Source organism: Notothenia rossii (assembly GCF_949606895.1).
Source record: "Notothenia rossii genome assembly, chromosome: 3".
NCBI lineage: Eukaryota > Metazoa > Chordata > Actinopteri > Perciformes > Nototheniidae > Notothenia > Notothenia rossii.
Window position 1 is genome coordinate 57,997,698 of NC_136901.1, and position 27,133 is coordinate 58,024,830.

Below are 27,133 nucleotides of genomic sequence, written 5' to 3' on the forward strand. Positions count from 1 at the left end.
GTTAACATATATCTTAGAAAGTAAAGCTCTGTTATCACCATATCAATGTGGGTTCCGTAGGGGTCGGAATACAATGGATTCTATATTGTGCTTAGAATCAGACATCAGGAAAGCACAGACCAACAAGGAAGTAGTGATTGCAGTCTTCTTTGATATTGAAAAGGCTTATGACATGCTCTGGAAGGAAGGACTACTAATCAAGTTAAAATCATTGGGAATTGGTGGTAAAGCATAATTGGGTTATGAATTTTTTACAGGCCAGGAAAATACAAGTAAGAGTAGGTGCAGAATATTCAAGTGTGTATGCTGTGGAAAATGGTACTCCGCAAGGTAGTGTATGTAGTCCGTTGTTGTTCAATATAATGATACATGACATTTTTAATCAAGTTCATCCAAGTGTGGGAAAATCTTTGTATGCAGATGATGGGGCTTTGTGGGCAAAAGGCCGCAATGTAGCACATGTTGGAAAGAAAATACAAGCTGCAATAGTTGAAGTGGAGAAATTGTCAAATAAATGGGGATTCAAACTGTCAGTAGCTAAGACGCAAGTCATTTGTTTTACAAAACGGCATAAAATTGCTCCTGTATCATTAAAATTGTATGAGCAACCTCTTGAACAGGTTAATACAATAAGATTTCTTGGTGTTTGGTTTGATGGAAAGCTAACGTGGAGCAATCATATAGGAAAAGTTCAAAGTAAATGTAAAAAGGTCAACAATGTACTTCGGTGTTTGGTGGGACAGGAGTGGGGAGCGAGTAGGTCATCACTACTGAACATATATTGGGCACTCATGAGACCTGTATTCGATTATGGGTGTATAGCGTTCATGGCAGCAGCAGAATCAAACCTTAAAAAGCTGGATGTCCTACAAGCTCAGGCCCTGAGGATTTGTAGTGGAGCTTTTAAAACATCTCCAGTATCAGTAATACAGGTAAAATAGGAGAAATGCCTTTAAGGATAAGAAGAGTAAAGTTAATGTTGGCATACTGGGTAAACCTTCAGGGGCATGGTGATAGTCATCCAGCGAAAAGTATTTTGAAAGACTGCTGGGAGCACAATGAATCACATTTAACAAGTTTCGGATGGATTGGTGATGTTAAAGCGGCAAGTATAGGTATTGCCCCACAGTTGTAATCTCGTTCATTCCACCCTGGTTATTCCCATTGCCAAGTGTAGACCTCAATATACAAAAAGAGTTGAAGGAAAAGAAAGAAATACCAGTATGGCGCATAGTCCAGAATTATTTTGCAAAATATCACTCAGACTCAACAATCATATTTAGAGATGGCTCCAAAGATCCAGAGACAGGGCGTGCTGGGGCAGCAGTTCCCAGTGAGTAATTCACATATAAAGAAAAGGGCAACAGACCATGTGTCAGTATACACCACAGAGTTGTTGGCATTGGTATTGGCATTGGGATGGATAGAGGAGAAAGGAATACATAATACTGTAATTGCATCTGACAGCTATTCAGCTTTATCGAGTATACGATCAGGCAGATCTTCATTTAGAATGGACATAATAAATGAAATATTTCAAATTTTGTATAAAATGCAAATCAAAGGCATAGCAACTCGTTTCATCTGGGTTCCTGCTCATGTTGGTGTGGAGGGTAATGAACAGGTGGATATTCTGGCCAAACAAACACTCAGAATTACGAATATAGACATTGAAGTTCCGCTCAGCAAAGCGGAGGTTAAAACATTCATACATATATATGCGCAAACAACATGGCAAGATCATTGGGACCTTAGTGAGACAGGAAGACATCTTTATAACATTCAAAGGTATGTGGGTGATGGAAGGAAGGTGGGGTTTAAAAGAAGGGAGGAAAATGTCATTTCTCGGATGAGAATAGGTCACACAGGTCTCAATCAAACATTAAGGGTAATAGGAAAGCATCCAACCGGAAAGTGTACACACTGTAGCCAGCCAGAAACAGTTGAACATGTTTTGCTGCATTGCAGGAAATATAGTATTCAGAGAAATGTGCTTTTCCAAACACTGAAGAAAGCAAAATACATTGACTTTTCGCTATCAGGGGTGTTAGGGAAAACATCAGGCAATATGTATTGTGAGCTTATTACGTTTCTTAGAGAAATTGATACATTTTAAATAATGTAGAGTTTTGGTTTTATTTATTTTGTTTTTTTTTGTTTGTTTTATTTTGTTTATTGTTTTCTGCATAGTCTCTTGTCCATACTCCAGTCCAGTTGGTGGCGGTAATGCACCTAAAATTGTGTTTGCTAACCGCCAATAAACACTAAAGAAGAAGAAGAAGAAGAAGATGATCGATGGCTACTGCCAGCGCCGTATAGACTGAGAGTTACGTCATCTCCGTTCACTCCAATGGACCACTTTTTTACAGCAATGGCGGATCGTGGAGCCTCTCAATCGTTCCCCGGAAGTTAGCGCCAAGGCTAGCAGAGCTGTAGAGTTGCAGCATAATAGACCGTTCGTGACGGACTTTTAAAGGTAAGGAGAAGTTTAAAGATTTATATTGCGGATATTATCAGAACATCTGATTCAAATTAACATGTGTATTAAAGGATGTCAGTGGATTATCCCTAAATTAGTAGATTTAGGGAACGTTTACAGATAACAGATAAAGCTAGGATAACGGATCAAGTTAGCAAAACACGTTGAACAGCCTTTTAATTGTAAATTCCGTTCTCTTAATGTCATTTCGTCCAACGTTGTTGAATTAGAGAAGAGGGGCTTCTAAACAGGATTGTATGCGGGGGTGGAGGGAGTTAAATATTAGATAAATATAACTTTGGTGCGTGTAAGAGTGAGTGTTTTTAGCAGAGCCATATTGTGTCCTTGTGGTTATGTTGATTATTACCTGTCTGTATAATGTTGCAGCTCAGCTGATTTTGCATTGATGGCAAAGGGAGAGGGACTTAAGTGAGAGTGAAAACACAAGGTAAGTTTAATACTACTGTTTTTTATAAGTAAGCATACTAAACATGTATTCTATCACTGTATTATATAAGTAATCGTGTTAGTAACCTACTGTATGGCAGGTGGAGAGGCAGTGATGTTACAGGTGGAGGAGCAAAACTGCAAGAAATCAAAGTTTGTTCTCCAGAGAAGAGGTGGATTTCACTTCATTTATTTCATATTTTCTAAAGATGTGGAAATGGCCAAAAAAAAAACTTGAGAGCTGTAACCAAGACAACTGTAACAACATGAGTAGAGAGCCACCAAGGTTTTTCAAGTCCCTCTCTTACTCCATTTTGCCAACCCAAACTTCCAGGTACATGACGGGACACCTTGCTTGTTTTTGTTGTTTGCGCTCCTCTGGCTGGGTGCTGGCAGGTAGAGGGCATTGATGTTGGCAGGTGGAGGGGCAGTGATGTTACGGGTGGAGGGGCAGTGATGTTAGCTGTTACACACCAGGCTCAAACTTAACACATTGCATCCTTCTTTGCAGTGTCCTTATTCCTGGAAGGGGAATCTGCAATTTCTGCAGAGTTTTGTAACCCGTTGGTCCGCATGCAAAGCACATTTTTAAAGCCTTCTTAATTGTCTCATTGCTCCATTTCATCCCCTTTGTGGTGAGTCTGCCTAATGCCTTAAAGGCCCAGTGAAGTGTGCACCTGTGCATGATCTGTTATGCTAATACGTATAGTAATGACCAAAATTGTCCATTGGAACCCATATCAAAAAATGTTGGAATAGCAACAAATTTGACGAGTTTTGAATTTTCCGGGGAAATCTGCAGTCGACCTTCGCCTTCGTGGGCGTGGCTTGCGATCTACTGCGTGACGTCACGAGATGGACGCCGCTGCACTGTTTACATTCACCACCGTTCGTTTTTTCTCTTTTTCAAAGTCGAATTTCTCAACGTTTTTGAGCTATTATTTTCCTGGAAAGTGTGTCGGAGTCGACTGGAAGTGATTTCCAATCGAGAAAACCTGACAATGGAGGCGACAGTGAAGAAAGAGGGATTAAAAACACAGGGGAAACGATGCATTGCCGCTGGCTGTAGTAATGTCAAGTCTGCCGAAGTGGCGATGTTTCTGTTCCCAAAAGATGAAGGTGAGCCTGGCTGGTGTCATTGTTTCGTAGATTCTTTGATTGATCATGATAAATAAAGGCCAGTGGTCGATTCGAGAGAGAGAGAGAAAGAGAGACTGACAGAGTTACAGGGTTGTTGTTAGCATCTGGTGCTAGCTCGGAGCTAACGGAGATTAGCTGTTTCAACAATAAGGAGAGGGAGAGTGCTCTCCTGTGGGACTGAGAGAGATAACGTCAGCTCAGGGAGGTAAACTGTAGCCTAAGTTATCTCAGTGGGTTTGGTCATCTATGTAAACAAATATTTCCATCTATGTAATATTAGTTGTATAAAATAGGTTAAGAAATCATTCCAATGTTTTTTGATTATTGAAATATATGTTTCATATGAGTGTTGAGAGCTGTATCCATAAATCTCTTAATGTTGCCCTCAAAGTGCACCAGATTGATCACTTTCCTCATCTATCCTGTCCGAAAAGCTGTCCAAATCAATCATTTCTCTCACACTAGTATCACTTTCCAGAGTCTCCGCCATGTTTACAATCGCAACTGGGTACATCTTGTGACGTCACAGCCACTATCGTCTGCAACTTCCGTTGACAGACGGCAAAATTAATAATTCATTAATTCATTAATTATGAATTATTAAAAATTATTTTAGCCATGAACAGGCACAATGATATGTAAGGAATGAAACTGCCATTTCATGTTGGTGCAAAAACATGCACTTCACTGGGCCTTTAAGTTGGTCTTTTGAAAACGTTTTCTTATATTTGTTGTCCCTAATTTTCATTGTTTTCTTGAGAGCTGCATTTTCCTTCCTGATTTTTCTTAGTGCAGACTTTGCTTTTTTGGTGATTCCTTCTTGGCTCTTTAATTTTGTCTTTAATTTTTTTAATAGATCTGTTTGACTGGCTGCTGGTTCCCTCGTATGCTGACTGGCTGCTGGTTCCCTCGTATGCTGACTGGCTGCTGGTTCCCTCGTATGCTGACTGGCTGCTGGTTCCCTCGTATGCTGACTGGCTGCTGGCTGAGTGGGTGGTGTCCACCCTCCCTGTCTCTCCTCACTAGCCATGTCCTCTCTTTCTTCACCCTCACTTTCCTTTCTCTCAGTCTCCTCATCCCTTCTTCCCTCAATCTTTGAGACTAATGTAAGTAGAAGACATGGCACTGTAGATTTTCGAACATTTAAAATATACCACTTAAAAATAAGAAATATGACTTTTGTTACTAAGAGTTCATACTTAGTATACCTGTGTCACCTTTCACGCTATAGCTGTGATCATGAGCTATGGGCTTTGTAGATACAGGTCCCGGGGTGAATCGTGGTGCAGGGGCCCTTCTCTTTTTGACCACAGGGCGATGCACGAAGATGGTGGGTATAGCCTCTGCTCTCAGCCTAGTCTTGCCATTTTTTGTCTTGACAAACTGGTCTGCATCAAAATGTGCCTGCGTTGTGACTTGACGTTACTTCACACACAGAACAACTCAGTTTTGTCTGCCCACATACATATTCCATAGTGGTTGAATACACAGTATTAGGAAACACTTTATACTTACTGGACATGTTATACTCATTACGTACTGTATATAAAATATGACCAAGAATGTGAGACAACTTTATAGAAATTCATATCACATCTGTTACTGATGCCATTTGTCATACTTTGTTAAACTCACAAATAATAAAGTTCCATAACTTCAGTTGGGAACAAAGACCACACCTTATCTCCCCAAGGCAATTTCCCATCCAATAGGTGTGCTATATAGGTGTGTATAACCCTTTCTCCTGTCGGTTACTCCCTCTTTCAGCACAAGAACCAGAGGGGGCTTCAATGGAGCCTGAATACCTGTACTGAGACCCTCACCCTGCACCCTGAGTCTCAACTCTCAGTGTTTTTCAAGCCTTTCCCTGTTTTTTGGTATTAAACAAAACATTAAGCTTTCCCAATGGTGTGGTCTTCGTTTTGTGAAAAAGTGCAAATGCAGTGTTTGTATATAATAACCTCACATATTTTTTTGCTGTTGGTCGTGAAATTGCTCCTGCTGACTTGAGCCAGCCATTTTTCCCTGCGCTCTGTGTCAGTGGGGAAGCCGTACATTCGTACTCCTTTCTCGGAGCGATTTGAGCATCCCCAGGCAGCACAGCAAACCATGGTGGCGACTAGGAGGCAGCACAACAAACCAGGACAACACGGAGGAAAAGGCACAGACAAACTGCACGATATGCTATTCAATGTTTATTGAATTCCATGTATTTGCAATGGATGTTCCTAAAACAACACATTTAACATCATCATCATGCTGCTGCTGCTGCTGCTGCTGCTAGTCCTTTGATAGTCACCTGTCGGTCTCCTGTCTTTTCTGAAAGCCATAAAGATGACATTAGTCATTTAGATAACTTGTCTCCTCAATTACCATGGGATTACTGAAACTACCATGAATTTAAGAAAATGGTTGAAATTAATCTAATCTGAATTTTGAAGCATTCCTTTAGATCCCCTCCCTCTAAATATATCAATAAACATTAGAAAGTGATGCTCCTGACTACCATACAAGTTTAAGAAGATAATATTGGTTTTAAAGAATTCAAAGCTATAAATAAACAGCAACAGGCTCTTTAACCAAGGCACTGTTAGCCGAACATGTAAACTAGTTGTTCACACTAATCCTAATATTATCACTTAATATTAGCAAATTCTATTTTATTTTTTAAAACATATTGATGTAAATACATACACATATCGATTTGTTGTATAAATATTGCAAATCAAATCCTTTATTTACTAATAATTACCAAAAATCGTAGTTCTATCTCCTGTTATCAATGCATTCACATTGCCCGCCATGAACTTCCGGGGAACAATCCTCGTCTGCATGAACCACGTGACGATAACCGTTTTTGGACTTCCGCTGTCGTAACTCTTCTATCTATACGGCGCTGGGTTTGTCAAGCGAAGCGGAGAGAATACTTACTTCCGGGTGTAAAATTCTCTAAACCAAATGAGCTGCTCCGACCCTCGGTCCTGACGGACTCCAACTTTTGTTTATTAATCAAGCAAATAAATAAACACAAGGATACTTATGTGTTGTTGAGTAAATAACAGTGTGTGGTTTCGAAAAGAATACAAAATTAGAAGGAAAAAACGATGAAACAATACAGATTTCAGTATTCTGAGCCCCTACTCTCCCCATAACTGACGGCAACAAAAGTCCTACATTATTCAATTAAAATAAAGAAGTAAAAACAATAAGTGTGGCTTGATATTGAGGAAGACAAAGGTTGATAAACGCTGTGAGAATGGATCTGCGGAGAGCATTTCGCCGCGATCCCAACGTGTCTATTACCAACGTTCAGGGAGCTCTATGCAAGTCGGTGACGGGGAGGGGCCCTGACCGTCCGTCAACATGTGACGGGTTGGGAGTGAGAACGTGTTGCTGTACAACAAATCACCTCTGGCTGGAAGAGAACTCTCTGCTCCATAGTTTCTCTCTTCACTGTACATTTGACATATTCAGTGTAATATTTAATATTCCATCTGTCACATATCCATCTTCCATCTTCTCCCGCTTATCCGGGGTCGGGTCGCGGAGGTAGCAGTTCCAGTAGAGAGCCCCAAACTTTCTTTTCCCTGGCCACATCAACCAGCTCTGACTGGGGGATCCCAAGGCGCTCCCAGGCCAGAGAAGAGATATAATCCCTCCATCTGGTTCTAGGTCTACCCCTTGGTCTCTTCCCAGCTGGACGTGCCTGGAACACCTCCCTAGGGAGGCGCCCAGGTGGCATCCTAACTAGGTGCCCGAACCACCTCAACTGGCTCCTTTCGACGCGAAGGAGGAGCGGTTCAACTCCGAGTCCCTCCCGGATGACCGAACTTCTCACCTTATCCCTAAGGGAGACACCAGCCACCCTGCGGAGAAAACCCATCTCGGCCGCTTGTACCCGCGATCTCGTTCTTTCGGTCATGACCCATCCTTCATGACCATAGGTGAGGGTAGGAACGAAAATGGCCCGGTAGACAGAGAGCTTTGCCTTCTGGCTCAGCTCCCTTTTCGTCACAACGGTGCGGTAAAGAGACTGCAGTACCGCTCCCGCTGCTCCGATTCTCCGACCCATCTCACGCTCCATTGTTCCCTCACTCGAGAACAAGACCCCGAGATACTTGAACTCCTTCACTTGGGGTAAGGACTCATTCCCTACTTGGAGTGGACAGTCCATCGGTTTCCTGCTGAGAACCATGGCCTCAGATTACACATATTTATGTAAATATAAAACCATGCATATCTTGTTATTGCTCATTTGTAAATTCAACATGTATATTTTCTTCTTTATTTCTTGTCTTTTTATTTGTATTGTATAATGCCATGTGTTTTAATGCTGCTGCAACGCAAAGATTCCCAAATTGGGATCAATAAAGTTCTATCTTATCTTAAACCAACAACCAGTGTTCCGGATGAGGATCATCTCTTTACAAAAATATTCAAGTGCTAACCCATATTGTTACTTCTAAATGAATTTATTTCCAAATGCATTATTATGCAGTGTGATGTAAACAACAAAAAGTACCACAGACGTATGCTTAATTTATATTTTTTCATCAACCAACCACATCAATAACATTGTTTTTAAAACAATAAAATGGTCCTCTCTGGCAATGGTTTACTTATGTGTTTCACCACAATACAAGTAAAAGACCACCATAAGTATGTCTTGACTCTAGAGCGTTGGGGTTAGTCTAACATGAAAAGCATGGACAACAGAACATAAAATCAAGTTATGCAAACGGTTATAACATACAGTATTAAGAAATCATAGAACACAACAATTTTTTTATGATTTAACTATGTATATTAAACATGTACATTCTATGTGTAAATCAAATATAACAATTTATAACAATGTATTATTTGGTTTTGAGAACAACAATGAGGTGATTCACCAAATAAACTATTTGTTGTTTATCTCAATGTCCCTAATTATACATCCTAAAAGACTGTGCATTGTACATGTTGATTGAAGTACTTCAATCAATCAGGTTAATAGCTGGAGACCAAAAAGGAAGTATAACTGACAAAGCAATTAAAGCAAGTAACGCAAAAGAAACAAAAATGAACAATTAGAGGAAAGCTGTTATTGGCCTGCGGTGTAACAGGTGCAGTCATATAAAGTTAATGACAGGTAAATCCTATAAGAGATCGAAAATAATAATGCATAGGCATCCCGTTCTGGGAAAAAAGGGAAAGACCTGCTGCTCTTGGACAATGATGTGCTCACCAAGTTGTATGGCAACCAGCAAGATATACTTGGAGATTTAGGAATTTACATTCTAGTGCTTCAAAAAGGATCAAAAGTGAATGGGTCATTGCTCAGGATGCATTCCAGGGACGCTGAGCATTTTCTTCAATACAATTTAAGTTGTGTACAAGTGAAATGTTTGGCCTGATGCTGCGGCATAGGGAAAAGTCATATGGTCAACATATTCAAGGGTGATCTTCCCTTGAGGAGTATGAATACAATCTCTAAATATAAAGTCAGTAAAGTAATTTACATTTCTGATAGCACATCAAGTCTTGGCGGATATTCGTACTTGAGAGCAGCAGCAATCCGGTTAAATACAGAGAAACAAAAAAGAGGGGCAGATCAGAAACCAAATTTGAGGTTTTTGAATACACAATGTATGTTTAGCATGAATAAATACAAAAGTAACAGCAACATGTCTAGGTTGAGGCTAAATCAACAAAGATACTGTACATTAATTCATAAGTAAATTACCTAAATTATGTTTCCTTCTTCATCTTCACTGGTGTCTGGACTGCTTAGGCCACTTTGACTTTCCTCTTCATGTTGAAGGAAACAAGCATCAGGACCTAAAGCAGTCTTGTACTGCTGCAGTAACACCTGCAACCTCTCCAACGCCTCAGCATGCTTCCTTCTTAGGGTGCACCCAAGTCCTCCATTCCCCTTGTCTCCATCTGAAAATACAAAAAATATTGTTATATGGACATACTATAAAGTAAGAATGCTTCACGAGGCCAGAGCACTTCAATGGAGTATATTCTCTCCCATGTACATATAAAGATGATTGTCACTGTCAAGGGACTTCATTATGTAAAATGGTCAGGTCGAATGGGCAAAGGCCATTATACTCCAATTTCTGTGACCAAGAATGATTTGGGCTGAGTTTTTTTCCTTTAAAACTCATACTTTACAAGGTAGGTTAAGTTTTGCTTTCAACTTACCTTCTTCAGCCACCTTATTTTTTAGAGCAACTGCCATGTTCTGCAACCATGTGCAATGCTGCGCCATCTCCCACAATAGGATGCCTTTCTCCTCTTGCAGTCTCCGTGTAAGCATGACTTGATCAAGTATCTTTTTCTTGGCTGTAAAGTTAGCTAAAATCCAATCACAGTTATGTATATACATTAATCCCATTTTCATTATAGCATAACAATATGTTTAAAACTCCAAACATGTACTTTCTAAATAATCAAATGTATACACAATAAGAAAACTTAAGATATACCCTTAAACTAAATGAACGTTCTAACATTCTACATGATATGTGCATAACTCAGCAAGGTATACCTTCATATAACAGAACTTCAAATGAATTATTATGAAATATCTGGAAACTGACCCATGCCATGAACTTCCCACGGCCACAGCGCAGACATGATGCTCCCTCCAGAGAGGGAATGCTCCACCGCAGCAACATCTATGCCTCTGGCAGAGTCGTGTACCAGCTGGTTGTACTTCAGTACCTCCTGATTAAGGCGCTTTTTGTCGTCTGCAAGCTTCCTTCGAAGTCGATGGCGGAGCTTGCTGCTGTCTGAAAAAGACATGAAGTAGTGGGATAGGGATATGTGACAAACTATATTTGCAAGTGCAAAAAATATATATAATTCAGTTGGTTGAATCTGCAACCTAAAACATTATATTGTTATACCATTCTTTCGGTAAAGGGATTGCTTCCGCTGCTTCACACTTAGGTAAAACCCCTCAATGCTTTGCTGCAGTGCTGTTTGAAGGATGTCTTCAGAAGTACCCGATGTTTCTGATGTTCCTGTAGAAATAATATTGGCAGTAAAATGTACTGTTACACAATACGTAACGGTTTTGAGAAACAAAGTTGTGCAACATATTTAACACCTTTTAACACAAATTGATGGTACAACTATGAAAACTGGAACATATCAGAGATAAACATGGACACATAGTTGGCTTGCTATTGCTTGAAGATTATGTCCCTGTCTACCAGGGGTGAAAGTGGTTTGAATTTCTTGCAGGTACTATAATGCTACCCCGACCTTCATTGGTTCATATTGTTCTCCTCCCGCCCCCAGCTTCATGCATCCCTGAACACAAACTTCAAATTTGTAATGTCTTTATGGGGTAGAAATTAGAAACACTTGACAATATGTATAGTCAATTATTTATTTTCAATTGTGCATACAACTTGTGTCAAAACTTAACAGACCATTAGCAAGGCATGTTGAGGGAGGTAAACTACACACTTTTCCACATTTTCCACAGAGGGCTGAAGTAGCTCTCCTCTTCTGTGTACCGGCGAGCCATGCAGCTTGTTGAGTGGGCTGCTCTTCTTCCTTTGCCCAGCCAGGTCTTCACATAAGGCAGTGGATCCCACTGTCTGCATGGTGGTCCCACAGAGCTGATGAAGAGGAGATTTGCTGCATTTGTTGTTGTAAGTTTGCTCCTATACTCAGTTATGATGTTATTCATTGTGCTGAACCCCCGTTCACAGTCAGCATTGCTTGGAGACAGTGCCACTGCCATGAGCAACTTCTTCATTTTGTTGGGAATGTTTCTTCCTCCACTGGCCTTGTATTCTGTGAATCCAAGATGGGCCTATTGTTGGTTCACATGTAGGACATCACACAAAGCCCTCACCTCATTATCTCCAAATCGAGGATTGTCATGGTCCCAGTTGTCAGGGTTGAGGACTGCCATTTGATTGATAAGGCTGTTATAAGCCTCTTTTCGGTTGGCTGCAACACTGGCCTGTGCTCTGTTTGCTGTGGTTGTGAAGAGTCTTTCTTTCATATTGTCTGCCACTGCTTGGATGAACTGAGCAGAGTCAATGATGGGAGACCTGCCAACTCTTAAATCCTCTCCCTTGAATTCCATCACTTCCTCTGCCTGACTGGCATCAACTGCATGTTGTCCTGGGTAGCGATTGAAACTTTCTATGCGTTTGACATACGTCGTCATGATGTCATGGGCCTTTGGGAGTGTGGTCTTCCTGTTCTGAAGAATTTCTGACAAGTTCTTAAGTTCAGTCAGAACATCTGCCATCAGTGCAAGACTTTTCAGGAAGTTGATGCAGCACAACTTAGAAAGCAGACCTTTGAATTTGGCCCTCCCTCTGCTGTCCCTTGTATCATCCTCTGATGCCTCACGGAAATGTTGTGCCAAGACTGGATAAGACTACCAAACTGCAGAGACTGCCCTCCATGAAGAAGCTACCCAGCGAACACTGAACACTTTTCCAATCCTCCTGAGGGCGATGTCCAGGTTGTGAGCAAATTCACTCAGCTGCCGCATGTTTTTTGGTGACTGGCTATATAATGAATATAGGCTGTCCATGAATGCCTGGAAGTCCTTTGTTCCCCCTGTCACATCCAGTGCCTGGTCAACAGCAAGCTCCAGTCTGTGATTAAGGCAGTGCCATAGTATGATGCCTGGGAAGTCATCCTGGAGCAACTTCCCAACACCTGACTTCACTCCCAGCATGACACTGGCCCCATCACTGCAAAATCCAATGAGGATTTCTCTCAGCAACTCAACAGTAAAGCCATTTTTAAGCAAGCAACCCATAATCTGTTCCTTGATATGAGGAGCAGACATACTATCCAGCTCAACCAGGTACAACGGAAAGGCAATGGGCTCCATGTCTCCATCAACACTAGCCTTCAGGAACACAATTAGTGTTGATTTGTGCCCAACACTGGTTGACTCATCAGCCAATACTGTGATTTTGCTTTTGGTCTCTATTATCTTTTTTAGAAGTTCCTTTTTCATCTGTGATGACACATGCTCAATTATGTCAACAGACAGTTTTGCTATGCAAAACACGCCCCAAATCAGCAGAATTTGCATGTTGCAGGTCAATCAGAATCTCAAAGTCTGTGAAAGGCTTGTTGTTCTTGGCCACATAATAGGTTGTCATGAATACCTTGGCAGTAGACTCAAACACAGACTCCTAACTTCTCGCGTTCATGTTCAGAAGAATATCTTTATTTGCTGTCTGAATAATCTTGACTGCTTCATTATGTGCTGCAGAGTTCTTGTGTTCACGGATTTTTTTGCGCAGTGATGAAAGCTGGACATCCCTTGATGGACCAGCTGGGATTATCTTTCCATCAGCCCACTGAATAGCAATATTAACACCACGGGAGGCCATGACACCCAGATCCTTCACATCATGGCATGGGGTACAGCCTAGCCTTCCATTGTGAGCATACATCCATTCATTTTTCTGTTTGAACTGTTCATATTGTTCTTCTTTCCATATAGAAGGGTATGCAGTAGGGCTAGCATCACCTATGGTGGCTTCTGAGGGACCTGCTGCCACTTCTTCTGGCTGAGTCTCCTCTTCCTCCCTCTGGGCCTCAACTGTTATAAATTAGAATAAAGATGTATAACTAAATTCAGCAGACAGTCAAAAATGTACAAGTCTCTGTCTTTCTTTGAATTTTCAGAATATTGGTTACATAAATTAAAATACTAATAAAATAAAATGTATGCCACAATGTGCAGATTAAAATAGAAGATATCAAAGCAAAATATTTAATGTTAAAATAGTATGCTGTGTACATGTTGTGTTCTGAGTAAAATAGCCAGTTGACTATATAGAGCAGGGGTGCCCAACCTTTTTTTAACCAAGACGGCGGCGATCGTTGACGGGGGGGGGTTATTAACTATAGTTATTTGACCACAATATTTGAACACAATTACAGTTTATTTTATTTTCAACTATATTCTTCTTCTTCTTCTTCATATTACTACTACTACTATTATTATTATTATTATTGTTATTGTATATGTAATATTTTTCACTCCCTTCTCTTTTTCAAGTGAGGGTGCTTAACATTCAACTGGGACCCTTATGCACCCCCGTAGAACCGGGCCTGGAGGTGGCCAAACTACGGCCCGCGGGCCACATGCGCCCCGTTGATGTGTTTAATGTGGCCCGTCCAATATTGGTATAAATGAGCCAGGGTTCCCGCGCTGATCTTAAAAAGCCTTAAAGTCTAAAATACAACGATCCAATTTTTATTTATGTTATCCCCCACTGTCCACACGCCGCGCGCGCCGCGAAAAGTCCCTTCCTCCCTGGTCGTCGCAGCTGCGCGTGGACGTCACCCCGCGCGCGGGAGAATGAGATTAAAACAACCCTCAGCCCGACATGAATCAAGACGGAACCAAACAATGCCCCCCGGCCCGGCTGTCACATTGATACATCATTGTGGCCCCTGAACCAAAAAGTTTGGCCACCCCTGTTGTAGGACATTAACTGAATATTGTTGTTCTACTTTTAGACATCTCGAGATCGACTGGGGATCGACTGGTTGGGCACCCCATATAGAGATACAGTTTGCTAGTTAGCTAACTTATTATATTCATCATGGCCATGTTCATGTCCATTCTCTGGGCTAAATAAGCATCATCACCTGTGTCATCTGTGGGCGTTGTTTTTCAAATTTTAAGCACATTCTGAGTTTCTTCATCTCTCTCCTTTCTCTTAAACATCTAAAGAGTCGTCGTTTGCATTTTTGCTTTAATTACCACGTAGCCTAATTTTCTAGCTGTCATTCAGTCACTCCATTCTTTTCTCCTCCCGCTATTCTGATCAAGTGGGAAAAAGCTAATATGTGACCCGCTCTATCGAAATCAGTCGGAAGTCGCAACGGCTCATTTCAAAATAAACGTGGATTTGCGTAAAAAAATTGTTTTTCGGGGTTCGGGTGTTTTGTTTAATAAACAAAGTCTTGGCTTTCAGAATATGAAACTTGTTTCGGCAAATTCAGATGATAAATACAACTTAGAAGCTTGTAACGGCATAATTACAAGCGAAGAACGGAGTAACTTGAGGTCACAGCAGGCATAACAGCAGCCGGTGTTTCTCGTTAGTGTTTTCCCCGGGACACAAACACAATACGCACAAACGCAAAAACACACACACACACACACACACACACACACACACACACACACACACACACACACACACACACACACACACACACACACACACACACACACACACACACACACACACACACACACACACACACACACACACACACACACACACACACGACCAGACCAGTAATCCAAACCAAAATATCTGCCCTTCGTAGTATAAATTCCACGGGTGGAGCTATCAATTCTTCCCGGTCCTCCGGACCGCCTGGAAATCTCTTACCGGTACTAAGGACCGGGTAGGACCGGCACACTTTCAACACTGCTGTCTACTGAAATCCAGTGAGGGTCCCATTACGTGGCATGAAAAATCAGCCTTATTGCCTTAAAATTGGCTGCTCTTTAGGATCAAATCTGTAAATTCAAACAGTCATGGACAATGATATGTAGCTGGTGTTATCTCGTCGTGCTTACCAGATGCCCATTCCTTCACGTCGAAAATCCACGTCGACACCATGTCATCTGAGACACAATGTAGCTCCGTCTTGAGTTCCTCAAGACTTGCAGTCTCTTCCAGGAGCCTCTTACTAGTCTGATAAACAGTAGACGATGGACATTTATCAAGATTAAAACTTGCTATGATTAACAACAAGCCATGTGCAAATGACAAAGGACACAACAACACCTTTAATAGGAGGCTCACCTTCACATATCTTGTGGAAAGTGCCTGATGAAGGGAGTCACCTTTTTTCCTGTTCCATCCCATTGCATGCACTTTGAGCATGTCCAGTCGTGCTTTTGAAAGCAATAATGAGGTTATGATGTGTCATCTAAAAAAGTATGCAATAACAGGGCAAAACCTTCCACTCACCTGCTTTGGACATGTATTTTGTTGTCAGGGCACAACGGGACAAGCAGCTGTTGACCTGCTCCACCTCTTCCCCAGCGATCATCCCTGGTCCCTCCTGGTTCTTCCCACTCCATATAATCTGATGGTAAAAGTTTGCTGGAATTGTTGTGCAAAGAGGCTACATACTACTATACTAAACAGTATAGCCTAGATATTTACTACTTCAGTTTTATAAATATAAAAAATATAAATGTACGTGATACAAAAATATTTCACATACCTCGCATTTGGTAGCATGGGCTCGAGCATGCATTACACTGAGGAATGGCTTCATGGTGGTCAGCTCCTGGAGAGCAGGAAGGACACTTGCAGCTTTCTCCATGTACGGCCAGTACTTGCAAGCCACATCCATGGTGAAGAACTTGGCTTTGGCTGGCATGAGTTCCTTTTGAAGATACAGGGGGTAGGCGAATATCTCCCCCCTGTACATATTTAAGGCCTTCAAAAGAAACCCATGGCGACATACAGCCACATCCATCCCTTCTTCATCCAGCTTCGAAGCCCTCCTTGACGTCTCCCTCGCTGCTGTCCACTGGGAGTCCCCACATGTGCCTCTTCCCTGGGTCTAAGACTGGATGGAATCACGATCTACACCATTTCTTCTAATTATCTGATTTTGGAGTAGATGGTAAGGAGAAGTAGCTGAATTTGAAGAAAGTCAGGGTTGGATATACATGGCTATTTTTGTGATATACCTATAAGGTAAAATGACGAATAAAAACTTGCATTTTTCAGTGATCTCTGTATTTTGTCAACAAATGCAGCCACTGCGCTGTCTTCTGCTACAAAGAGCCCATTAAAAAAAGGGCTGCCATCAGAACTGAGGAAAAAAAGATTAGCAAATATATCCATGAAATATAAACAGTAATCAAAAAAGTTAAATAACAACATTGTAAAAACAGCACCTTCCACTTCGACGAAAGCGATACAGCTTCCTGTTTCCATCGGCAGAAACAGCCAACATCTCCGGCGTGCAGGCAGGGCAGATGAAAGGAGCACCACAGCAGAGCTGGTCTTCCTCATACGAGGCATAGGAGAACTCCAGAAAGCTGCGCTGCAGTGCATCTCCGTTGACAGGTCCAGACTGGAAGATAATTACATATATTGCTGTGATTTTGTCTATTTACGGAAATGTTATAATGTATAATATGGTAAAGAATATTTACACTTACTCTTCCTCCACACTTTGTGCGATGCTCCAGCAGCTTTGCAAAGGCCTGTCTGGAGAATCCCGGAGAGATGACCTTGAGCTCTTCAAAGGAGCTCAGGAGGTCCAAGGTGTAAAGTGTGGAAATACTGACCGAAGCTGGCCAGTATCCACTCTTAAGGAGGACTTTCAAGTCGGGGGTCCACTGCTGCTGGCAAGTTTGACAGGCATATAGTGGCAGATGCAAGTCATAACGCCCTTGGAACAAGTAAATAAACATAATTAAGACACATTTTACAACAGTTCCATCTGCAAATAGTCAAAGATGAACAGATATTACATGAAGGTTTTACTCCAAGTGGAAGCACAATGCCTCAGCCCACAACAGTAAACATATAACAACAATTCAATAGAAATACAAATATATATATATATATTTGTTTACCATTGATGGTAATTAAAATCACTGGTTTGCCTGGTACCACAGTGAAGTTTGTGCCTTTACAGGAGCAGTTGGGTGCCTTCACAGTTGGCAATATGCAAGCTGTCAAAAAAAAAAGAAAAGCACTAATTACCATTATATGCTGGCCGAAGAGACATGTGAACATCAAAATGCAAGTTTGAGAGAGCATACCTTGGTCATGGGTGTCATATCCACCTTCCACTCTAACAACACACGTTGTTGGACTAATTGGTTTAAAAAAAAACATTCATTAAACTGTCCCTGTTGTGGAGTGGCTGGTTCTTGTGATGAAGTACATCACAGTCTCCACAGGACCACTCCTCGGGGAGACACTCTCTACACCTTGGGAGGAAATACAAAATTATTCTAATATCCTAGAATTACTTTCATTTTCATGTGGGTTTTCTCTAGGTATCCAGTTTTCTAACATCCCAAAAGTCATGCATGTTAGCTGAAATAGCAGGGCACTGAGCATTAATACTGAAAAATTACAATTAGGTAAAGTAATTTAAATAAAGGTAAATGTTATCTCACCTAATAACAGCCGGCCACACAGGGGATGACCAACAGCCTCTTTTTCTAGAAGGCATTGTAGGTGGTGTGGTCTCGCTTCTTTCCAGCGCTCTGAGGCTTTCTGCTGCCGAAAAGACCAGGATGAGGCAGAGCTTTTTTGAGGCTCAGGACATGAGGAAAGAATGTCAGAGAGTCTCTCCATATTCTTTTCTGTGAACAGACTGGGAAACTTTAACTGTAAATGACTATATTTAAGATGAACACTAAAAATCAAGGATCATTTCTTTGCTCAGTATGGAACTGGCCAATATCTTTACTGAATTACATTCCTCGTTCGAGTCCTGAACTGTCAGTTGTGTATAAGGTTATTTTCTCTCACTAACACAATTTATTTAAAAATTAATTTTAGTTTTAAACTTAAAGCCATTTTCGTGATTTACCAAATTCGTGTAGTGCTGAAGGTTTGGTACGCAGAACCTCCACACTGGAAGACTGGAAGCCCTCAGTCGGGGGGGATGTGACTGTAAAACATCACACAGAGGGTTAACAACAGATAACTGATGATTTGTATTATCTACCTATTGTTTAAAAGCTTGTGAAATTAAATAAAGCATAGTTCTTATGACACCACAGTGGGAATGTCTCCGATTTTAGTGTCACTATGCGTTTATATATTGGAATTATTGTAGACCCTCAACAAGCAATTACTGTTTTTTAATTCGATTTTCCAACCATTTACTTAGTAAATTCATAAAAATGTAAAATAATTGGGATTTCAACCTGTAGCTGAGCCTTGGCGTCGCCCTCCACGCCTCCCTCTCGTCTGGCCACGTCCTACACAGCCCCTTTTAGGGGACTGTAAAGTGTCTCCTACAGAGCGTGCCCGTTTCCTCTCCTCAGCTGCTTTCTGTGACCAAGTAACAACTCATGTACGGTTGATGTTGCTGATAAACTGATACCATATGACAGTGGACAAATAAAAGTAAATTCATTCACTTGAAGAACATTTTTGCTTCAAGTTTTTCCTACCATATACAACTAATGAAGTAAAACAAGTTGAACAAGCTTTATTTAGTAAGCCTCTGCCCCCCATGTTGTAATGATGAACCGTTTTGCAAAAGCCCTATACATTGATCCAAAATCCAGTTACTCTTGGCCTGTTCAGCATTTTTTGGATAACAGATAGTGCCAAATTCAAGTGGGAAATGAATGAGGTCATATGGGTTAAAACACCAACATTAGCTTCAGCTAGCATGTGTTCATGCTTCAGCTCAAGAGCCATGCTTTTCCCTTCCTTGGATGTGGGATTATTGGGGTCTGGGTTGTGTTTTGTTGCCATTGCAACACAGCCAGCCAGCCAGCCAGCCAGCCAGCCAGCCAGCCAGCCAGCCAGCCAGCCAGCCAGCCAGCCAGCCAGCCAGCCAGCCAGCCAGCCAGCCAGCCAGCCAGCCAGCCAGACAGACAGACAGACAGACAGACAGACAGACAGACAGACAGACAGACAGACAGACAGACACAACAGATATGCAACAGCTGCTGTATGAGACAAACAGCAGTGTTGAAAGTGTGCCGGTCCTACCCGGTCCTTAGTACCGGTAAGAGATTTCCAGGCGGTCCGGAGGACCGGGAAGAATTGATAGCTCCACCCGTGGAATTTATACTACGAAGGGCAGATATTTTGGTTTGGATTACTGGTCTGGTCGTGTGTGTGTGTGTGTGTGTGTGTGTGTGTGTGTGTGTGTGTGTGTGTGTGTGTGTGTGTGTGTGTGTGTGTGTGTGTGTGTGTGTGTGTGTGTGTGTGTGTGTGTGTGTGTGTGTGTGTGTGTGTGTGTGTGTTTTTGCGTTTGTGCGTATTGTGTTTGTGTCCCGGGGAAAACACTAACGAGAAACACCGGCTGCTGTTATGCCTGCTGTGACCTCAAGTTACTCCGTTCTTCGCTTGTAATTATGCCGTTACAAGCTTCTAAGTTGTATTTATCATCTGAATTTGCCGAAACAAGTTTCATATTCTGAAAGCCAAGACTTTGTTTATTAAACAAAACACCCGAACCCCGAAAAACAATTTTTTTACGCAAATCCACGTTTATTTTGAAATGAGCCGTTGCGACTTCCGACTGATTTCGATAGAGCGGGTCACATATTAGCTTTTTCCCACTTGATCAGAATAGCGGGAGGAGAAAAGAATGGAGTGACTGAATGACAGCTAGAAAATTAGGCTACGTGGTAATTAAAGCAAAAATGCAAACGACGACTCTTTAGATGTTTAAGAGAAAGGAGAGAGATGAAGAAACTCAGAATGTGCTTAAAATTTGAAAAACAACGCCCACAGATGACACAGGTGATGATGCTTATTTAGCCCAGAGAATGGACATGAACATGGCCATGATGAATATAATAAGTTAGCTAACTAGCAAACTGTATCTCTATATGGGGTGCCCAACCAGTCGATCCCCAGTCGATCTCGAGATGTCTAAAAGTAGAACAACAATATTCAGTTAATGTCCTACAACAGGGGTGGCCAAACTTTTTGGTTCAGGGGCCACAATGATGTATCAATGTGACAGCCGGGCCGGGGGGCATTGTTTGGTTCCGTCTTGATTCATGTCGGGCTGAGGGTTGTTTTAATCTCATTCTCCCGCGCGCGGGGTGACGTCCACGCGCAGCTGCGACGACCAGGGAGGAAGGGACTTTTCGCGGCGCGCGCGGCGTGTGGACAGTGGGGGATAACATAAATAAAAATTGGATCGTTGTATTTTAGACTTTAAGGCTTTTTAAGATCAGCGCGGGAACCCTGGCTCATTTATACCAATATTGGACGGGCCACATTAAACACATCAACGGGGCGCATGTGGCCCGCGGGCCGTAGTTTGGCCACCTCCAGGCCCGGTTCTACGGGGGTGCATAAGGGTCCCAGTTGAATGTTAAGCACCCTCACTTGAAAAAGAGAAGGGAGTGAAAAATATTACATATACAATAACAATAATAATAATAATAATAGTAGTAGTAGTAATATGAAGAAGAAGAAGAAGAATATAGTTGAAAATAAAATAAACTGTAATTGTGTTCAAATATTGTGGTCAAATAACTATAGTTAATAACCCCCCCCCGTCAACGATCGCCGCCGTCTTGGTTAAAAAAAGGTTGGGCACCCCTGCTCTATATAGTCAACTGGCTATTTTACTCAGAACACAACATGTACACAGCATACTATTTTAACATTAAATATTTTGCTTTGATATCTTCTATTTTAATCTGCACATTGTGGCATACATTTTATTTTATTAGTATTTTAATTTATGTAACCAATATTCTGAAAATTCAAAGAAAGACAGAGACTTGTACATTTTTGACTGTCTGCTGAATTTAGTTATACATCTTTATTCTAATTTATAACAGTTGAGGCCCAGAGGGAGGAAGAGGAGACTCAGCCAGAAGAAGTGGCAGCAGGTCCCTCAGAAGCCACCATAGGTGATGCTAGCCCTACTGCATACCCTTCTATATGGAAAGAAGAACAATATGAACAGTTCAAACAGAAAAATGAATGGATGTATGCTCACAATGGAAGGCTAGGCTGTACCCCATGCCATGATGTGAAGGATCTGGGTGTCATGGCCTCCCGTGGTGTTAATATTGCTATTCAGTGGGCTGATGGAAAGATAATCCCAGCTGGTCCATCAAGGGATGTCCAGCTTTCATCACTGCGCAAAAAAATCCGTGAACACAAGAACTCTGCAGCACATAATGAAGCAGTCAAGATTATTCAGACAGCAAATAAAGATATTCTTCTGAACATGAACGCGAGAAGTTAGGAGTCTGTGTTTGAGTCTACTGCCAAGGTATTCATGACAACCTATTATGTGGCCAAGAACAACAAGCCTTTCACAGACTTTGAGATTCTGATTGACCTGCAACATGCAAATTCTGCTGATTTGGGGCGTGTTTTGCATAGCAAAACTGTCTGTTGACATAATTGAGCATGTGTCATCACAGATGAAAAAGGAACTTCTAAAAAAGATAATAGAGACCAAAAGCAAAATCACAGTATTGGCTGATGAGTCAACCAGTGTTGGGCACAAATCAACACTAATTGTGTTCCTGAAGGCTAGTGTTGATGGAGACATGGAGCCCATTGCCTTTCCGTTGTACCTGGTTGAGCTGGATAGTATGTCTGCTCCTCATATCAAGGAACAGATTATGGGTTGCTTGCTTAAAAATGGCTTTACTGTTGAGTTGCTGAGAGAAATCCTCATTGGATTTTGCAGTGATGGGGCCAGTGTCATGCTGGGAGTGAAGTCAGGTGTTGGGAAGTTGCTCCAGGATGACTTCCCAGGCATCATACTATGGCACTGCCTTAATCACAGACTGGAGCTTGCTGTTGACCAGGCACTGGATGTGACAGGGGGAACAAAGGACTTCCAGGCATTCATGGACAGCCTATATTCATTATATAGCCAGTCACCAAAAAACATGCGGCAGCTGAGTGAATTTGCTCACAACCTGGACATCGCCCTCAGGAGGATTGGAAAAGTGTTCAGTGTTCGCTGGGTAGCTTCTTCATGGAGGGCAGTCTCTGCAGTTTGGTAGTCTTATCCAGTCTTGGCACAACATTTCCGTGAGGCATCAGAGGATGATACAAGGGACAGCAGAGGGAGGGCCAAATTCAAAGGTCTGCTTTCTAAGTTGTGCTGCATCAACTTCCTGAAAAGTCTTGCACTGATGGCAGATGTTCTGACTGAACTTAAGAACTTGTCAGAAATTCTTCAGAACAGGAAGACCACACTCCCAAAGGCCCATGACATCATGACGACGTATGTCAAACGCATAGAAAGTTTCAATCGCTACCCAGGACAACATGCAGTTGATGCCAGTCAGGCAGAGGAAGTGATGGAATTCAAGGGAGAGGATTTAAGAGTTGGCAGGTCTCCCATCATTGACTCTGCTCAGTTCATCCAAGCAGTGGCAGACAATATGAAAGAAAGACTCTTCACAACCACAGCAAACAGAGCACAGGCCAGTGTTGCAGCCAACCGAAAAGAGGCTTATAACAGCCTTATCAATCAAATGGCAGTCCTCAACCCTGACAACTGGGACCATGACAATCCTCGATTTGGAGATAATGAGGTGAGGGCTTTGTGTGATGTCCTACATGTGAACCAACAATAGGCCCATCTTGGATTCACAGAATACAAGGCCAGTGGAGGAAGAAACATTCCCAACAAAATGAAGAAGTTGCTCATGGCAGTGGCACTGTCTCCAAGCAATGCTGACTGTGAACGGGGGTTCAGCACAATGAATAACATCATAACTGAGTATAGGAGCAAACTTACAACAACAAATGCAGCAAATCTCCTCTTCATCAGCTCTGTGGGACCACCATGCAGACAGTGGGATCCACTGCCTTATGTGAAGACCTGGCTGGGCAAAGGAAGAAGAGCAGCCCACTCAACAAGCTGCATGGCTCGCCGGTACACAGAAGAGGAGAGCTACTTCAGCCCTCTGTGGAAAATGTGGAAAAGTGTGTAGTTTACCTCCCTCAACATGCCTTGCTAATGGTCTGTTAAGTTTTGACACAAGTTGTATGCACAATTGAAAATAAATAATTGACTATACATATTGTCAAGTGTTTCTAATTTCTACCCCATAAAGACATTACAAATTTGAAGTTTGTGTTCAGGGATGCATGAAGCTGGGGGCGGGAGGAGAACAATATGAACCAATGAAGGTCGGGGTAGCATTATAGTACCTGCAAGAAATTCAAACCACTTTCACCCCTGACAAACAGAGATAGAGAGACAGATTGTAAGATTGAGATGGATAAATGAAGAAATAGATAATGAATGATAGAAAAAGATAGAGACAATAACTATAAGAAAGGTAGGTAGATAGACAGAGAGATAGGTTGACTTTGGCTCTTAAAAGTGCCGTTGGTTTTATGATGGTGTAGATCAGTGTATGGGTTTGTGGTGTGGGTACGGGAGCTGCAGGAGAGAACAGAAAAAGTGAATTATGTAGTGAAACTATCTTTTTTAAATGCACATTGTGACGGTTTAACTACTTTAGACAGACTGAGTTCATTTACGTGTTTCCTGTTTCATACGCGTAACAAGCACATGGACGTGGACTAGGCCCCTCCCCCCCAAACATATATTAAAATGTCGGCCAGCGTTAGTACTGTCATGTGTAAAACAAAAGCGATTAAGATAACATATAACTCACACTTTAACACCGATGTATGTAGCCGTAATTAAGACAAATATTTTTCACACACCACTTATGAGCTGATATAAATGTAGCTAAACTAGTTTAAGCTTATGTTGAACGTGAGCTAGCTATAGCTAGCCGCCCGCAAGAATAATTTCACATTAATGTTGCTTTGCTGATTATGGCGAAAGCATTTCTCAGACTTAGAACAGTTCAGTATGTATGATGAACCATGCGAGTAAAGGCTTAAAAAAAGCCCCAATTATTAAATCTAAGCAAAACATGTATCAGACTTTAGTGACCCAACTTACTTTGTCAGAGGATGGATCGCAATGCCGGTGGCAGCGTCTTTGGCCAATAGGTGGTGCTCTGAATGATGTAATTTCCTGTACCGATTATACAATAAAATATTAATACATTTCCTATATTTTGACACGATAACTCTTTAATAACCTAAGTAGCCTACGGACAAAAACAAAAAAGTATATATTGCCTTATAAAATGCAGAAAAGTTTAAACATGAAACATGATAATAATAAATAAAAAATAATGATATCTTAAAAGAATAACAAATTAGAAGGAAAAATGAGCTCCATTTATTTTCCTCACAGACAGCAACAAAAGTCCGAAATGATACGATTTAAAATAAAAGCAATAATCGTGGCTTGATATTGAGTAAGAACATGTTTTTATGAACCACACAGCTTCCGGTCTTCCTATAACACGTAATGCCGTGAGACGACCAACAGAAATACATTGCTTTTAAAATCGTGCTGTGCAACACGAAAAAAAGGGGAAAATCGTGTTGGTGAACACGAATCAATAGATTAAAAATCGTGTTGGTGAACACGAAATGCCGTGAGACTGGGTTGCATGTAGGTACAGTCTTTGAGGTATGAGGTGAGGAGGGAAAGTGCAGTGCCTGAAACTCCAAGTTCTTGGAGAGTGCGAAGGAGGATCTGATGGTTCACCGTGTCGAATGCAGCAGACAGGTCCAAAAGGATGATGACAGAGGAGAGGGAGGCTGCTTTAGCAGTGTGCAGTTCCTCAGAGACAGCAAGGAGAGCAGTTTCTGTTGAGTGACGTGCCTTGAAACCAGACTGGTGCGGATCCAGAAGGTTGTTCTGATGGAGATAACAGGAGAGTTGTTTAAAGACAACGCGTTCAAGTGTCTTAGACAGGAACGGGAGGAGAGAGACAGGCCTGTAGTTTATAACATCAGACGGGTTGACAGTGGGTTTCTTTAGGAGAGGGTTTACTCTTGCCTCCTTGAGACTGTTTGGAAAGTGACCAGAAGTTAGAGAAGTGTTGATGAAATGGATGAGAAACGGTAGAATATCAGGAGCGATAGTCTGAAGGAGGTTTGAAGGGATAGGGTCCAGAGGACAGGTGGTAGGACGATTAGCTTATCTTTCTTTCTTACAGTGCAGACGCTTTTCTGCTTGCTCTTGCCTCTGCTTACTTTTTATGCTGATTTTCCTATTTTTATTCTCTGAAAACTTCAGCGGCTCCTGGACATTAACTTATAACTGGGACAGTTAATCTTCTTAAATAGACGGAGGTTTTCAGCCATATTTCAACATTTTTACGACAACCTCAGTCTTACAGTAGCGTGGCCTAGCGACAGCTAAAGCCTGGTAGGCTACTGCATGCTATTTAGCTTAAGTAGTAGCAAAATGCCTCCGTTCTCTACAGATGACTTCCACAAACTTCTACAGAAGATGGCTGTGTTGGAAATGAAAATGCAACGGTTGGAAGTTGACGTGGAAGTAAATGGACTATGTCGTGGGAATAACACCACTTTACCAGTGTTGCAAAATAATGGAAAAGGGTATGCTAACTCACAGCTAGTTAGCAGCTACAAGGATTCGAAGGAACAGGAGGGCAGTGTACCGGGTAATAAATCTACAAGTGGCAGTCCTCCCTGGAACTCTCTGGGTGCAAAGCCTAAGAGTAAATCATTTCCATGGGATTTGGGAGGACGAATAACAGGCAGAGCCCAGCGCTCTGAAATCTGTGATGCGACCGGCTGGCCTGCATTGTTATCACCCAGGAAGAGCGCCTCTTCAACCCCTATTCATACTAGGAAACAGCCATGGACAGCTGCTACAGGGAGAACTACAAACAATCCTCCTAAACCACCAAGTCTGCTAATCCAGAACAAATACGCTCCGCTGACCAAGAACCGGAGATCTCTTTCTGATGACATGGATAACCTGTCCTCTTCACACAGCAGGGTAAGGACCAACAGCTACTCCAAAAGTAAAAGGCTAGAGGGAAAGCTAACGACTGGGCCTGAAACTCTGATTGTGGGTGACTCTGCTGTAAGAGATGTAAAAGGTCTGAGTAGTAAGAACAACACCAAAGTACTCTGTTTTCCCAAGGATATGGTCTCTGAGAAGATCCTGCATATTGGGGCTGAAGTCCAGGGGCGGATCTAGACAAATATTCATGGGGTGGCAAGAGGGTGGCAGGAGAATTTCAGGGGTGGCATCCCCTGGCAGAAGTATATGCTGATTTAATCGCAGTCATATCAATCAATGTTAACTTGGAAAGCCACAATATTGATATTTTAACTCACTAACATTAGGTGACATTATTGTGGCACATCAGTAAAGCCTTAAATATAAATATATAAGGTGGCACACGTCATTTAATGAATTTTAACTGAATGAGTTGGTTTAACTCTTAGACCAGCAGGGGTACCACATATG

The 27,133-nt window shown here is 41.8% G+C and overlaps 1 protein-coding gene and 1 long non-coding RNA gene across 5 annotated transcripts; one reads left to right on the forward strand and one right to left on the reverse strand.

The window, feature by feature from the left end:
* The first annotated feature begins 1,756 nt into the window (after positions 1-1,756).
* Positions 1,757-5,967, forward strand: LOC307033250. Of its 4 annotated transcripts, none has more exons than XR_013806435.1 (3): positions 1,767-2,476; positions 2,867-3,561; positions 4,923-5,967. It is a non-coding gene; the product is annotated as an uncharacterized lncRNA (long non-coding RNA). The 4 variants fall into 4 exon arrangements; XR_013806436.1 differs by having other exon boundaries at positions 1,772-2,476; positions 2,867-4,045; XR_013806437.1 differs by having other exon boundaries at positions 1,797-2,476; positions 2,867-2,927.
* Positions 5,968-8,259: 2,292 nt separating this feature from the next.
* On the reverse strand, positions 8,260-19,656 carry LOC307032242 (uncharacterized protein). Its single transcript, XM_079670092.1, has 15 exons — positions 18,999-19,656; positions 18,659-18,739; positions 18,240-18,439; positions 17,877-18,047; positions 17,688-17,786; positions 17,268-17,453; positions 17,001-17,179; positions 16,316-16,660; positions 16,057-16,174; positions 15,889-15,980; positions 15,660-15,777; positions 10,969-11,085; positions 10,660-10,851; positions 10,262-10,414; positions 8,260-9,994 (listed from the first exon to the last, which is right to left on the reverse strand). Exons 8-15 carry the CDS (start codon positions 16,571-16,573, stop codon positions 9,795-9,797), a joined length of 1,248 nt encoding a protein of 415 aa, XP_079526218.1. The 5' UTR covers positions 16,574-16,660; positions 17,001-17,179; positions 17,268-17,453; positions 17,688-17,786; positions 17,877-18,047; positions 18,240-18,439; positions 18,659-18,739; positions 18,999-19,656; the 3' UTR covers positions 8,260-9,794.
* Positions 19,657-27,133: the final 7,477 nt, after the last annotated feature.